Below are 16,471 nucleotides of genomic sequence, written 5' to 3' on the forward strand. Positions count from 1 at the left end.
CCGCGCCTGAATCTACCAGCGCCTTATGCTGGGAATGAGGTGCTACCTGTGGAAAACGCACAGATATACAGAAATGTGCAACAGAGAGCTCTGGGTGAGTGGGGCGCCTACTCACCTGGAAGGACTCCCCAGTGCGGGACCTGTCGTCCTCTCCCCGAGGAGGCCATCCCCAGCACCTAGCCGCGGTGTGTCCTCCCCGACCACAGTTGGTGCAGGAGATGGACCCCCTCGTAAGCCGACCCCTCCTCTCTCTAGCGCCAGCGCCCCCGAGCTCGAAATGGACGGACCCCCCTCGGAACGTCCGCGGGTAGCTAGCAGGGTATCCAGCCTGATGGACATGTCGACCAACTGGTCGAACGAGAGGCTGGTGTCCCTACAGGCCAGCTCCCTACGGACGTCCTCGCGTAGACTACCTCGGTAGTGATCGATGAGAGCCCGCTCATTCCACCCTGCATCCGCCGCTAGGGTACGGAACTCCAAGGCGAACTCCTGGGCACTCCTCTTCCCCTGCCTGAGGCAGACCAGACGCTCCCCCGCCGCTTTACCCTCCGGGGGATGGTCAAACACCGCCCTGAAGCGGCGGGAGAACTCGTCGTAGGTGATGGTGTTAGCATCGATTCTCCTCCACTCTGCGTTGGCCCATTCCAACGCCTTCCCGGAAAGGCAGGAGATCAGGGCGGACACGCTCTCGTGTCCCGAGGGCGCCGGGTGCACGGTGGCCAGGTAAAGCTCCACCTGGAGAAGGAATCCCTGACACCCGGCCGCGGTCCCATCGTAGGCCCTCGGGAGCGAGAGTCGAACTCCTCTGGGTTCCGGAGCGGGAATGGGCTGAGTTGCCGATGGTGCGGGCAGGGAGGATGGCGGTGGAGGAGTCCCTCGGGTCTCCCAGCCTCGGATGGTGGTGATCACCTCCTGCAGTGCGGACCCCATCCGCAGGATCTGGTCATTCTGTTCGCGGACCCTGTCCTCCAACGTCGCCTATGCTGCTGCGGCTCCTGCTGATTCCATCGAGTATGGTGTGTGATTCTGTCAGTGTAGCTGTAGGTGGGTGTGGTGGTGGAATCAGGCGCAGGACGCACAAAGTAAGTCCAAAATACTTTAGTTGTTTGCAAACAAAACACAGCGCGAAAACAAATGCCCAGAGGCGAGAAACTCCGCACGCAGGCGAAATAAAGCGGGCGCACAAAATACGCGCAACAAAATACTCCAATATACAGAAATGGAGAGCAGCTCAACCGAGCAAACTGTATAATCAATAGCTAAACGCACGACAGTGAAAAACTATCACACACAACACTAGACAAACACAACGAGAACTTATAGGACACTAATTACACTAAACGATAACAGGTGTACAACAATCAGACAAAAGCAAACGAACATCGAAACATGCAACGGTGGCAGCTAGTATTCCGGAGACGACGAACGCCGAAGCCTGCCCGAGCAAGGAAGAGAGGCAGCCTCGGCCGAAACCGTGACACTATGACCCCAGGTTACATCACTGAGGATATGTCCAGGAGCATCAAGGGATGTATTCAAAAGAAATATATGTAAATCAATGACATAAAAACAAAACAATTCAATCTATTTAAATCCCACTTTTTAACGCAACAAAATGTGGAAAAATCCAAGGGGTTGAATATTTATGATACCCACTGTAGTATGATGACATGCATACTTCAGCAAAGAAAAACGGAATTACCTGACTGAATCGTTTGTTAATCTTTGACAATAGAAATTTGGTTGAATAATATATGAAGAGACATCCCATCAGTCCAGGATCAGCTGTGTCCATTTTAGCTGTGAACTTCAAAGGCATGCCACTGGTCCAGCTAATAAGGATCCCCATCCACAAGGTCCAGAGGTTTACTTTGGGAAATGCCACACAATAAACAGTTTTGCACATTCTCTAATGAGGCAGCTTCTAGCAATCAACGGCACAAAAACATAATCCGAAGCCTATTCTCCATCACTGATATGTGCGAGACAGACGAAGACCATCATTGAAGCATGGTGGAATGTAGAATTTGTCAGGACTCGTCAGAGTGGTTCCTTTAACTGACTTACTTCCCCTCTACATAACAATACTTTTATTTCATTTAAGCACAATTAACAGATCAATGAAATGCAACAGTCGGAGGTTAATCATTTTAAGGGACTGCTCTTAGACCCAAAAGCCACACCCCCTTCCAACTCAGCTAATTTTGCGCTTTTGTTTGCCGGAATTCCATTAATTGCTCTTCATTGTGTTCAGCCCTGAAGGTTTTCATCGACATTCACCCAAGACGGGTGAGGCCAGATAGGCACAATTATTGTGCCCTATTCTGACTTTCTCACTCATGAAACAAGGTGAGAACAAAAAAATAACAATTACTGTGCCGAATTTGCAAGTGCACAGAATAGATTTTCTCTTTTCTTCCCACGTTTAATAAACAATCGAGCCCGGACAGAAAAGCAGGCCGTCTTCCAGAGAATGGAAGTACTCAGAGATGTAATGTATATGTTGGAAAGATGCTTGGTCGGGGGGCCGTGACATGGTACTAGGTGTCTGTTGTGGTTTTCCTGTCTTTGTGGATCATTCTTCACAATTATCCTTGATTTGGCTTGGATGGGCACATCAATGTTCAGGATACACAATGGTAAACACCACATTGAAAACATCAAAAGCCCACCACTGATTGTCGGGGGGAGGACATATCACCCATTTAGAATTAATTGACAAAATCGACTTCTAAACATAACTGTTCCAGCAGAGAGCTCAGAGTAGGGGGGGTCAAATAGTTACTTTGGAGGTGACTACAACTATTTGAATACAGATCTCAGAAAGCAACTACTTTGTAAACTATTTGAATGTAGATCAGAGAAAGCAACTACTTTTTTTTTTACAAATAATTAAATACATATCTCAGGAAGTGACTATTTTTCAGAAACTATTGGATTGGCTGCCATCGACTAACGCAAGGCTGTATTTCGAACTTCATGTTGCAGATAGAAATATAATGAATAGAGCACACAATTCCCTATACTATTCCAATCCATCTGACAGTAGATCATATTTGATCTACACAATACCTTTCTATCTGAACATACTGTACATTTCCATTGTCCTGAACAGGCCCCAGGTGTAGATAATCAAGTTACAGCTACTACCACTAGGCCATCGGACTGCTGAACAGCTAACCCTGGGATATTTAGTTACATTACTCACTCTCAGTAACACTTAACATAAAGCAATTTCTAAAGTCTTATGTAACAATAATTTTGCTATTGTAGCAATCACAGTTAGGAAACATGTATGAGAACTTGATGTGAAGTGATACTGTATTTACCTTATGTCTCACTGATTATGAAAATGTACAGGTAACTGCCAAAATAATGGAAACACTTGAGTAAACGAGGGATACAAAGTACATTGAAAGCAGGTGGTTCCTGAGTTAATTAACCAATTAACATCCCATCATACTTAGTGCATAAAAATGCTGGGCAGCCTGGACCACCGCGGCCCCCCTCCGCTGGGCTGTGCTCTCTGAATTAGAGCTCTGTCCCTTTGACGTTTGTGGCCTGCACGCAGCCGGCATCTCAGCAGCCCTCTTCTCAGTTGAGTTCTGTGGCTCTGGCCTCGCAACCTCGCAATCTGCTTCGAGACACTTTACAGGATCATTCCGGCGATTGTGATAGGGAGTTCGATGGTGAGGCATATATCTGTAACTGGGGCAAAGACTTTGTGTTTTCCTGGGGCAAAAGTTCAGGATATCACCAGGTTGCTTCCCGAGGCTGTGAGTCAGTCACTGGGGGCTGATACTGTCATGGTTCATGTGGGGTAAATTACATTATGAAGGGCAGCTTAGAACAGCAGAATTTGGATTTTAAAGAACTGATTGGGTCTCTACTTGACACCAACAAACACCACATAATATAATCTGTCCCTCTGCCCTCCCTAAATCGTGGCATTGAACAGTTCAGCACACTTTTAGCCCTCCATAACTGGCTACGAGACAATTGCAGCTCTGTGGGTGTAACATTTATTGACAATTTTGATACCTTCTGGAAACAAAGCTTGTATTATACGGAGGATGGGATCCACCCAAATCATTTGGGTTCCTGGATCCTTTCACAGCATTATAAGGCTGTGTTGAGACAATTATTTATCAATGACCCAAGTCCAGCTCATTTAATCCCTACCATTGTGTCGCTGAGTTGTAATAATGCTTCAGCAAATGTACATTATCCCGGGGGCGTTGGAACACACAATGTAAATAACCGAATGTATGTTCCTCTTACTGCCCGGAATGACTCTGCTGATTCTACAGCTATTGTATGCAGTAATAATATGCCTATGAACCAGAGTAATACTGTTAGCACTGAGATGGTTTGCCCTAGTAGGAAGTCCACTGTGTGCAGCTCACCCTGCACTAATAAAAATAACCCAAGTATGTCTACCTCTGCTAAGCTTCCCAGTAAAGCAAGAAAAATAATCAAGCATCCCAGAAAAGTGTTAAAAATAGCCCATTTTAACATAGCTTAAGAAACAAGGCTCATGATATCAATAATTTGCTAGAAACAGATGACATTCATATTCTAACAATCTCTGAAACTCACTTAGATAATACCTTTGATGATACAGTGGTAGCAATACAAGGTTATAACATTTACAGAAAAGACAGAAATGCCAACGGGGGCAGTGTTGTGGTCTATATTCAGAACCACCCTCCTGTAAAGCTTAGAGAGGATCTCATGTTAAATACTGTTGAAGTAATATGGCTACAGGTTCACCTGCTCACCTAAAGCCCATTCTGGGGGGAAGCTGCTATAGGCCAGTAAGTGCTAACAGTCAGTATCTGGATAACATGTGTAAAATGCTTGATAATATATGTGATATCAATAGAGAGGTATACTTTCTGGGTGATTTAAATATTCACTGGCTTTCATCAGGCTGCCCACTCAAGAGAAAGCTTCAAACTGTAACTAGTGCCTGTAACCTGGTTCAGGTTATCAATCAACCTACCAGGGTAGTTACAAACAGTACAGGAATGAAATCATCAACATGTATTGATCATATCTTTACTAATGCTGCATAAATTTGCAGTATCCAAATCCATCGGATGTAGTGATCACAATATAAACTCAGCAAAAAAAGAAACATCCCTTCTTCAGGACCCAGTCTTTCAAAGATAATTCGTAAAATTCCAAATAACTTCACAGATCTTCATTGTAAAGGGTTTAAACACTGTTTCCCATGCTTGTTCAATGAACCAAAAACAATTAATGAACATGCACCTGTGGAAGGGTCGTTAAGACACTAACAACTTATGTCACAGTTATGAAAACTTAGGACACTAAAGAGGCCTTTCTACTGACTCTGAAAAATACAAAAAGAAAGATGCCCAGGGTCCCTGCTCATCTGTGTGAGCGTGCCTTAGGCATGCTGCAAGGAGGCCTGAGGACTGAAGTTCTGGCAGGGCAATAAATTGCAATGTCCGTACTGTGAGACGCCTAAGACATCGCTACAGGGAGACAGGATGGACAGCTGATCATCCTCGCAATGGCAGACCACGTGTAACAATACCTGCACAGGATCGGTACATCCGAACATCACACCTGTGGGACAGGTACAGGATGGCAACAACAACTGCCCGAGTTACATCAGGAACGCACAATCCCTCCATCAGTGCTCAGACTGTCTGCAATAGGCTGAGAGAGGCTGGACTGAGGGCTTGTAGGCCTGTTGTAAGGCAGGTCCTCACCAGACATTACCGGCAACCATGTCGCCTATGGGCACAAAACCACCGTTGCTGGACCAGACTGGCAAAAAGTGCTCTTCACTGACGAGTCGCGGTTTTGTCTCACCAGGGGTGATGGTCAGATTCACGTTTATGGTTGAAGGAATGAGCGTTACACCGAGGCCTGTACTGTGGAACGGGATCGATTTGGAGGTGGAGGGTCCGTCATGGTCTGGGGCGGTGTGTCACAGCATCATCGGACTGAGCTTGTTGTCATTGCAGGCAATCTCAACACTGTTACAGGGAAGATATCCTCCTCCCTCATGTGGTACCCTTCCTGCAGGCTCATCCTGACATGACCTTCCAGCATGGCAATGCCACCAGCCATACTGCTCGTTCTGTGCGTGATTTCCTTCAAGACAGGAATGTCAGTGTTCTGCCATGGCCAGTGGAGTGCCCGGATCTCAATCCCATTGAGCACGCCTGGGACCTGTTGGATCGGAGGGTGAGCGCTAGGGCCATTCCCCCCAGAAATGTCTGGGAACTTGCAGGTGCCTTGGTGGAAGAGTGGGCCCCGTGTAGCTCAGTTGGTAGAGCATGGCGCTTGCAACGGCAGGGTTGTGTGGGTTGTGTGGGTTGTGTGGGTTCGATTCCCACGGGGGGCAAGTATGAATTTTATTTATTTTTTTAAACGATGTATGCACTCACTAACTGTAAGTCGCTCTGGATATGAGCGTCTGCTAAATGACGTAAATGTAAATGTAACATCTCACAGCAAGAACTGGCAAATCTGGTGCAGTCCATGAGGAGGAGATGCACTGCAGTACTTAATGCAACTGGTGGCCACACCAGATACTGACTGTTACTTTTGATTTTGATCCGCCCCTTTGTTCAGGGACACATTATTCAATTTCTGTTAGTCACATGTCTGTGGAACTTGTTCAGTTTATGTCTCAGTTGTTGAATCTTGTTATGTTCATACAAATATTTACACGTGTTAAGTTTGCTGAAAATAAACGCGGTTGACAGTGAGAGGACGTTTCTTTTTTTGCTGAGGTTAGTAACCATATCGAGGAAAACCAAAGTTCAAAAGGATGGGCCTAATATTGTGTATAAGAGGTCATACAATAGGTTTTGTAGTGATTTGTATGTTGTTGATGTGAATAATATTTGTTGGTCCGTGGTGTGTAATGACGAGGAACCAGACACTGCACTTGACACATTTATGAAATTGCTTATCCCAGTTACTAATAAGCATGCACCCATTAAGAAAATGACTGTAAAAACAGTTACAGTGAGGGAAAAAAAGTATTTGATCCCCTGCTGATTTTGTACGTTTGCCCACTGACAAAGAAATTATCAGTCTATATTTTTAATGGTAGGTTTATTTGAACAGTGAGAGACAGAATAACAACAAAAAAATCCAGAAAAACACATGTCAAAAATGTTATAAATTGATTTGCATTTTAATGAGGGAAATAAGTATTTGACCCCCTCTCAATCAGAAAGATGTCTGGCTCCCAGATGTCTTTTATACAGCTAACGAGCTGAGATTAGGAGCACACTCTTAAAGGCAGTGCTCCTAATCTCAGCTTGTTACCTGTATAAAAGACACCTGTCCACAGAAGCAATCAATCAATCAGATTCCAAACTCTCCACCATGGCCAAGACCAAAGAGCTCTCCAAGGATGTCAGGGACAAGATTGTAGACCTACACAAGGCTGGAATGGGCTACAAGACCATCGCCAAGCAGCTTGGTGAGAAGGTGACAACAGTTGGTGCTATTATTCGCAAATGGAAGAAACACAAAATAACTGTCAATCTCCCTCGGCCTGGGGCTCCATGCAAGATCTCACCTCGTGGAGTTGCAATGATCATGAGAACGGTGAGGAATCAGCCCAGAACTACACGGGAGGATCTTGTCAATGATCTCAAGGCAGCTGGGATCATAGTCACCAAGAAAACAATTGGTAACACACTACGCCGTGAAGGACTGAAATCCTGCAGCGCCCGCAAGGTCCCTCTGCTCAAGAAAGCATATATACATGCCCGTCTGAAGTTTGCCAATGAACATCTGAATGATTCAGAGGAGAACTGGGTGAAAGTGTTGTGGTCAGATGAGACCAAAATGAAGCTCTTTGGCATCAGCTCAACTCGCTGTGTTTGGAGGAGAAATAATGCTGCCTATGACCCCAAGAACACCATCCCCACCATCAAACATGGAGGTGGAAACATGCTTTGTGGGTGTTTTTCTGCTAAGGGACAACTTCACCGTATCAAAGGGACGATGGACGGGGCCATGTACCGTAAAATCTTGGGCGAGAACCTCCTTCCCTCAGCCAGGGCATTGAAAATGGGTCGTGGATGGGTATTCCAGCATGACAATGACCCAAAACACACGGCCAAGGCAACAAAGGAGTGGCTCAAGAATAAGCACATTAAGGTCCTGGATTGGCCTAGCCAGTCTCCAGACCTTATTCCCATAGAAAATCTGTGGAGGGAGCTGAAGGTTTGAGTTGCCAAACGTCAGGTTCGAAACCTTAATGACTTGGAGAAGATCTGCAAAGAGGAGTGGGACAAAATCCCTCCTGAGATGTGTGCAAACCTGGTGGTCAACTACAAGAAACGTCTGACCTCTGTGATTGCCAACAAGTACTAAGTCATGTTTTGCAGAGGGGTCAAATACTTATTTCCCTCATTAAAATGCAAATCAATTTCTAACATTTTTGACATGCGTTTTCTGGATTTTTTTGTTGTTATTATGTCTCTCACTGTTCAAATAAACCTACCATTAAAATTATAGACTGATCATTTCTTTGTCAGTGGGCAAACGTACAAAATCAGCAGGGGATCAAATACTTTTTTCCCTCACTGTAAATCCCCATGGATTGATGAGGAATTGACAAATTGTATGGTCAAAAAAGATGGCAAATAGGTCTGGCAGTACAACCGATTGGCAAACATACTGCAAATTGAGAAATCATGTGACTAAACTGAATAAAAATAAGAAGAAACTACACTATGAAACAAAGATAAATGACATAAATAATGATAGTAAAAAGCTTTGGAGCACATTAAATGAAATTTTGGGCAAAAAGGCAAACTCCGCTCCATCATTCATTGAATCAGATGGCTCATTCATCACAAAACCCACTGATATTGCCGACTACTTTAATGCTTTTTTTCATGGGCAAGATTAGCAAACTTAGGCATGACATGCCAGCAACAAATGCTGACACTACACATCCAAGTATATCTGACGAAATTATGAAAGATAAGCATTGCAATTTTGAATTCTGTAAAGTAATTGTGGAAGAGGTGAAAAAAGTATTATTGCCTATCAACAATGACAAGCCACCGGGGTCTGACAACTTGGAAGGAAAATTACTGAAGATAATAGCGGACGATATTGCCACTCCTATTTGCCATATCTTCAAGCCTACTAGAAAGTGTGTGCCCTCAGGCCTGGAGGGAAGCAAAAGTTATTCCCCTACCTAAGAATAGTAAAGCCCCCTTAACTGGCTCAAATAGCCGACCAATCAGCCTGTTACCAACCCTTAGTAAACTTTTGGAAAAAATTGTGTTTGACCAGATACAAGGCTTTTTTACAGTAAACAAATGTACAACATACTTTCAGCACGCTTACAGGGAAGGACATTCAGCAAGCACTTACACAAATGACTGATGATTGGTTGAGAGAAATTGATGATAAAATGATTGTGGGGTTTGTTTTGTTAGACTTCAGCGCAGCTTTTGACATTATCGATCATAGTCTGTTGCTTGAAAAACGTATGTGTTATGGCTTTACACTCCCTGCTATATTGTGGATAAAGAGTTACCTGTCTAACAGAACACAGAGGGTGTTCTTTAATGGAAGCCTCTCCAACAAAATCCAGGTAGAATCAGGAATACCCCAGGGCAGCTGTCTAGGCCCATTACTTATTTCAATCTTTACTAACGACATGCCACTGGCATGTGCGTCTATGTATGCGGATGACTCAACACTATACACGTCAGCTACCACAGCGACTGAAATGACAGCAACACTTAACAAAGAGCTGCAGTTAGTTTCAGATTGGGTGGCAAGGAAAAAGTTAGTACAAAATATTTCAAAAAAGCATTGTATTTGGAACAAATAATTCACTAAACCCTAAACCTCAACTAAATCTTGTAATGAATAATGTGGAAATTGAGCAAGTTGAGGAGACTAAATTGCTTGGAGTAACCCTGGATTGTAAACTGTCATGGTAAAAACATATTGATACAACAGTAGTTAGGATGGGGAGAAGTCTGACTATAATAAAGCGCTGCTCTGCATTCTTCATACAGGCCCTAGTTTTGTCACACCTGGACTACTGTTCAGACGTGTGGTCAGGTGCCACAAAGAGGGACTTAGGAAAATTGCAATTTGCTCAGAACAGGGCAGCACGGCTGGCCCTTGGATGTACACAGAGAGCTAACATTAATAATATGCATGTCAATCTCTCCTGGCTCAAAGTGGAGGAGAGATTGACTTCATCACTACTTGTATTTGTGAGAGGTATTGACATGTTGAATGCACCAAGCTATCTGTTTGAACTACTGGCACACAGCACGGACACCCATGCATAACCCACAAGACATGCCACCAGAGTTCTCTTCACAGTCCCCAAGTCAAGAACAGACTATGGGAGGCGCACAGTACTACATAGAGCCATGATTACATGGAACTCTATTCCACATCAAGTAACTCATGCCAGCAGTAAAATTAGATTTAAAAGACAGATTAAAATACACCTTATGGAACAGCGGGGACTGTGAAGCAACACAAACATAGACACATGCATACAAACACATGATAACATACGCATTATACACACATGTACACATGGATTTTGTGTTATATATATTTGGTAGTAGAGTAGAGGCCTGAGGGCACACACTTAAAATGTTGTGAAATCTGTTATGAATGTATTGTAATGTTGTATAAAATGTATAACTGCCTTAATTTTGCTGGACCCCAGGAAGAGTAGCTGATGCCTTGGCAGCAGCTAATGGGGATCCATAATAAATACAAATACAAATACAAAAGTGTTCTACTCGAATGTTAAGATTAGCCCATGTCCCTCACTGTTGCCTAGATCTAGCTAAATTACATTTATCAGATGTTTTCAGGCCCAAAAATGTCCATGTCCCAGACCATTAGTTGTGTCTCCAGCTATAAATCTCAATGCAAATAAATGTACAAAAATAAAGCAACATCTGTTTGGTTATTGGTTTAAAAACGTTTTATTACTGTAAATTTGTATTACTTTCCATTATTTAGATCGATAAATGTTAATGTTTAGCATGTTTATATGTTTTCTTCATTCATTAAGTATTGAATTCTAGGCTGTATATAAACATTCATATCGGACAACCTTCCAAACCATGTGCTAATGGTAATATATTTACACTAATTAAACTAACTGTTGTAATTTTTGGTTCTTGATTGAATATTTGGCAGCCATTAAATAAATATTTTGTTTTGTTTTCAAATAACTTTTATATATTCAAATATGATTTGTTTTTCTGTGCGAGCCACAAGGGCTCATGGGAGCAGGAGCCTATCTCCTGTTTCTGTAGCGTGAGGCAGCTTGAAGTACACCTTCTGGACAGGAGGCTAGTCTATTGCAGGGCCTTACCCCCTTACCCCCAGTCCTTAATGCTGAGTGTCAAGCAGAGAAGCATTGGGTCCCACTTTTACAGTCTTTTACAGTCTTTGGTATGACTTTATACGTTGTAATTTGTTTAAAATGGGACAAACAATCTATTGTCACAAGTATCCCCATAGGGCTCAGGCTCTTACCTGGTACTGCAATCCTTCCAGCCATAGGGTGGTTCATCTCCAGTATAAGGCCATTGTTTGCAACCTGAAAAGAATATACAAAGTTGAAGATTAAGAACTATTCACTCTTCTTTATCAACTTATTTAATTAACACTCGGCCATAAGGGCTAAAGAACACTGTCATAAAACAGACATACTCTATACAGTATATACAAAAGTACGTGGAAACCCCTTCAAATTAGTGGATTCGGTTATTTCAGCCACACCCATTGCTGACAGGTGTATAATAACGAGCACACAGCCATGCAATCTCCATAGACAAACATTGGCAGTAGAATGGCCTTACTGAAGAGCTCAGTGACTTTCAACATGGCACCGTCATAGGATGCCACCTTTCCAACAAGTCAGTTGTCACGATCGTCATAAGAAGCGGACCAAGGCGCAGCGTGATATGCGTACATCTTTTAATGAGTACTTTATACAAATAACAAAACAACAAACGATACGTGAAGTCTACAGGTTCACCAACACAAACCTATACAGAACAAGATCCCACAATAAACTAGTGCCAACCGGCTGCCTAAGTATGGTTCCCAATCAGAGACAACGAGAATCAGCTGCCTCTGATTGGGAACCACCCTGGCCAACATAGAAAACACGAACTAGAACGAAACATAGAAAAATACAACATAGACACTACACACCCTGGCTCAACATTAAAGAGTCCCCAGAGCCAGGGCGTGACATCAGTTCATAAAATGTCTGCCCTGCTAGAGCTGCCCCGGTCAACTGGAGCAACAAAGGCTCAGCTGTGAAGTGGTAGGCCACACAAGCTCACAGAACGGGACCGCCGAGTGCTGAAGCGCGTAAAAATCGTCTGTACTTGGTTGCAACACTCACTTCCGAGTTCCAAACTGCCTCTGGAAGCAACGTCAGCACAAGAACTGCGCTTCATGAAATGCATTTATATGGCCGAGCAGCCGCACACAAGCCTAAGATCACCATGCACAATGCCAAGCGTCGGCTGGAGTGGTGTAAAGCTCGCCGCCATTGGACTCCGGAGCAGTGGAAACACATTCTCTGGAGTGATGAATCACGCTAGAGCTGGCAGTCCGACGGACAAATCTGGGTTTGGCGGATGTCAGAAATACACTACCTGCCCCAATGCATAGTGCCAACTGTAAAGTTTAGTGGAGGAGGAACAATGGTCTGGGGCTGTTTTTCATGGTTCGGTCTCGGCCCCTTAGTTCCACTGAAGTGAAAACTTAACGCTACACCATACAATAACTTTCTAGACAATCATGTTTTTCCAACTTTGTGTCAACAGTTTGGGGAAGGCCTGTTCCTGTTTCAGCATGACAATGCCCCCAAGCACAAAGCGAGGTCCATACAGAAATGGTTTGTCGAGATCGGTGTGGAAGAACTTGACTGGCCTGCACAGAGCCCTGACCTCAACCCCAACGAACACCTTTGGGATGAATTGGAACGCCAACTGCGAGCCAGGCCTAATTGCCCAACATCAGTGCCTGACCTCAATAATGCTCTTGTGGCTGAATGGAAGCAAGTCCCTGCAGCAATGTTTCAACATCTGGTGAAAAGCCTTCCAGAAGAGTTATAGCAGGGGGGGGGGCAACTCCATATTAATGGCCATGATTTTGGAATGAGATGTTCGACGAGCAGGTGTCCACATACAGTGAGGGAAAAAAGTATTTGATCTCCTGCTGATTTTGTACGTTTGCCCACTGACAAAGAAATGATCAGTCTATACTTTTAATGGTAGGTTTATTTGAAGAGTAAGAGACAGAATAACAACAAGAAAATCCAGAACAACACATGTAAAAAATTTATAAATTGATTTGCATTTTAATGAGGGAAATAAGTATTTGACCCTCTCTCAATCAGAAAGATTTCTGGCTCCCAGGTGCCTTTTATACAGGTAACGAGCTGAGATTAGGAGCACACTCTTAAAGGGAGTGCTCCTAATCTCAGTTTGTTACCTGTATAAAAGACACCTGTCCACAGAAGCAATCAATCAATCAGATTCCAAACTCTCCACCATGGCCAAGACCAAAGAGCTCTCCAAGGATGTCAGGGACAAGATTGTAGACCTACACAAGGCTGGAATGGGCTACAAGACCATCGCCAAGCAGCTTGGTGAGATTATTCGCAAATGGAAGAAACACAAAAGAACTGTCAATCTCCCTCTGCCTGGGGCTCCATGCAAGATCTCACCTCGTGGAGTTGCAATGATCATGAGAACGGTGAGGAATCAGGCCAGAACTACACAGGATGATCTTGTCAATGATCTCAAGGCAGCTGGGACCATAGTCACCAAGAAAACAATTGGCAACACACTACGCCGTGAAAGACTGAAATCCTGCAGCGCCCGCAAGGTCCCCCTGCTCACGAAAGCACATATACAGTGGGGAAAAAAAGTATTTAGTCAGCCACCAATTGTGCAAGTTCTCCCACTTAAAAAGATGAGAGAGGCCTGTAATTTTCATCATAGGTACACGTCAACTATGACAGACAAAATGAGAAAAAAAAATCCAGAAAATCACATTGTAGGATTTTTAATGAATTTATTTGCAAATGATGGTGGAAAATAAGTATTTGGTCAATAACAAAAGTTTCTCAATACTTTGTTATATACCCTTTGTTGGCAATGACACAGGTCAAACATTTTCTGTAAGTCTTCACAAGGTTTTCACACACTGTTGCTGGAATTTTGGCCCATTCCTCCATGCAGATCTCCTCTAGAGCAGTGATGTTTTGGGGCTGTCGCTGGGCAACACGGACTTTCAACTCCCCTCCAAAGATTTTCTATGGGGTTGAGATCTAGAGACTGGCTAGGCCACTCCAGGACCTTGAAATGCTTCTTACGAAGCCACTCCTTCGTTGCCCGGGCGGTGTGTTTGGGATCATTGTCATGCTGAAAGACCCAGCCACGTTTCATCTTCAATGCCCTTGCTGATGGAAGGAGGTTTTCACTCAAAATCTCAAGATACATGGCCCCATTCATTCTTTCCTTTACACGGATCAGTCGTCCTGGTCCCTTTGCAGAAAAACAGCCCCAAAGCATGATGTTTCCACCCCCCATGCTTCACAGTAGGTATGGTGTTCTTTGGATGCAACTCAGCATTCTTTGTCCTCCAAACACGACTGAGTTGAGTTTTTACCAAAATGTTCTATTTTGGTTTCATCTGACCATATGACATTCTCCCAATCCTCTTCTGGATCATCCAAATGCACTCTAGCAAACTTCAGACGGGCCTGGACATGTACTGGCTTAAGCAGGGGGACACGTCTCGCACTGCAGGATTTGAGTCCCTGGCGGCGTAGTGTGTTACTGATGGTAGGCTTTGTTACTTTGGTCCCAGCTCTCTGCAGGTCATTCACTAGGTCCCCCCGTGTGGTTCTGGGATTTTTGCTCACCCTTCTTGTGATCATTTTGACCCCACGGGGTGAGATCTTGCGTGGAGCCCCAGATCGAGGGAGATTATCAGTGGTCTTGTATGTCTTCTATTTCCTAATAATTGCTCCCACAGTTGATTTCTTCAAACCAAGCTGCTTACCTATTGCAGATTCAGTCTTCCCAGCCTGGTGCAGGTCTACAATTTTGTTTCTGGTGTCCTTTGACAGCTCTTTGGTCTTGGCCATAGTGGAGTTTGGAGTGTGACTGTTTGAGGTTGTGGACAGGTGTCTTTTATACTGATAACAAGTTCAAACAGGTGCCATTAATACAGGTAACAAGTGGAGGACAGAGGAGCCTCTTAAAGAAGAAGTTACAGGTCTGTGAGAGCCAGCAATCTTGCTTTTTTGTAGGTGACCAAATACTTATTTTCCACCATAATTTGCAAATAAATTCATTAAAAATCCTACAATGTGATTTTCTGGATTTTTTTCCCTCATTTTGTCTGTCATAGTTGACGTGTACCTATGATGAAAATTACAGGCCTCTCTCATCTTTTTAAGTGGGAGAACTTGCACAATTGGTGGCTGACTAAATACTTTTTTTCCCCACTGTACATGCCCGTCTGAAGTTTGCCAATGAACATCTGAAGGATTCAGAGGAGAACTGAGTGAAAGTGTTGTGGTCAGATGAGAACAAAATGGAGCTCTTTGGCATCAACTCAACTCGCCGTGTTTGGAGGAGGAGGAATACTGCATATGACCCCAAGAACACCATCCCCACCGTCAAACATGGAGGTGGAAACATTATGCTTTGGGGGTGTTTTTTTGCTAAGGGGACAGGACAACTTCACTGCATCAAAGGGACGATGGATGGGGCCATGTACCGTCAAATCTTGGATGAGAACCTCCTTCCCTCAGCCAGGGCATTGAAAATGGGTCGTGGATGGGTATTCCAACATGACCATGACCCAAAACACACCGCCAAGGCAACAAAGGAGTGGCTCAAGAAGAAGCACATTAAGGTCCTGGAGTGGCCTAGCCAGTCTCCAGACCTTAATCCCATAGAAAATCTGTGGAGGGAGCTGAAGGTTCGAGTTGCCAAACGTCAGACTCAAAACCTTAATGACTTGGAGAAGATCTGCAAAGAGGAGTGGGACAAAATCCCTCCTGAGATGTGTGCAAACCTGGTGGCCAACTACAAGAAACGTCTGACCTCTGTGATTGCCAACAAGGGTTTTACCACCAAGTACTAAGTCATGTTTTGCAGAGGGGTCAAATACTTATTTCCCTCATTAAAATGAAAATCAATTTATAACATTTTTGACATGCGTTTTTCTGGATTTTTTTGTTGTTATTCTGTCTGTCACTGTTCAAATAAACCTACCATTAAAATTATAGACTGATCATTTCTTTGTCATTGGGCAAACCTACAAAATCAGCAGGGGATCAAATACTTTTTTACCTCACTGTACTTTTGGTCATGTAATGTAAGAGATGTCATTAGGAATGTGATGTCAACAGTTGGATAGA

At 43.9% G+C, this 16,471-nt stretch overlaps 1 protein-coding gene across 8 annotated transcripts in view; it reads right to left on the reverse strand.

Moving 5' to 3' along the window:
* sugct (succinyl-CoA:glutarate-CoA transferase) overlaps nt 1-16,471 on the reverse strand; it is a 249,022-nt gene that overhangs the window by 64,527 nt on the left and 168,024 nt on the right. For all 8 annotated transcript variants that reach the window (XM_041881048.2, XM_041881050.2, XM_041881052.2 and 5 more), the window contains one exon: nt 11,548-11,611. In XM_041881048.2, coding sequence (XP_041736982.2) covers nt 11,548-11,611 — 64 coding nt within the window. The remainder of the gene's footprint in view (nt 1-11,547; nt 11,612-16,471) is intronic.

This window comes from Coregonus clupeaformis, chromosome 7 (genome assembly GCF_020615455.1).
Source record: "Coregonus clupeaformis isolate EN_2021a chromosome 7, ASM2061545v1, whole genome shotgun sequence".
NCBI classification, from domain to species: Eukaryota; Metazoa; Chordata; class Actinopteri; order Salmoniformes; family Salmonidae; genus Coregonus; species Coregonus clupeaformis.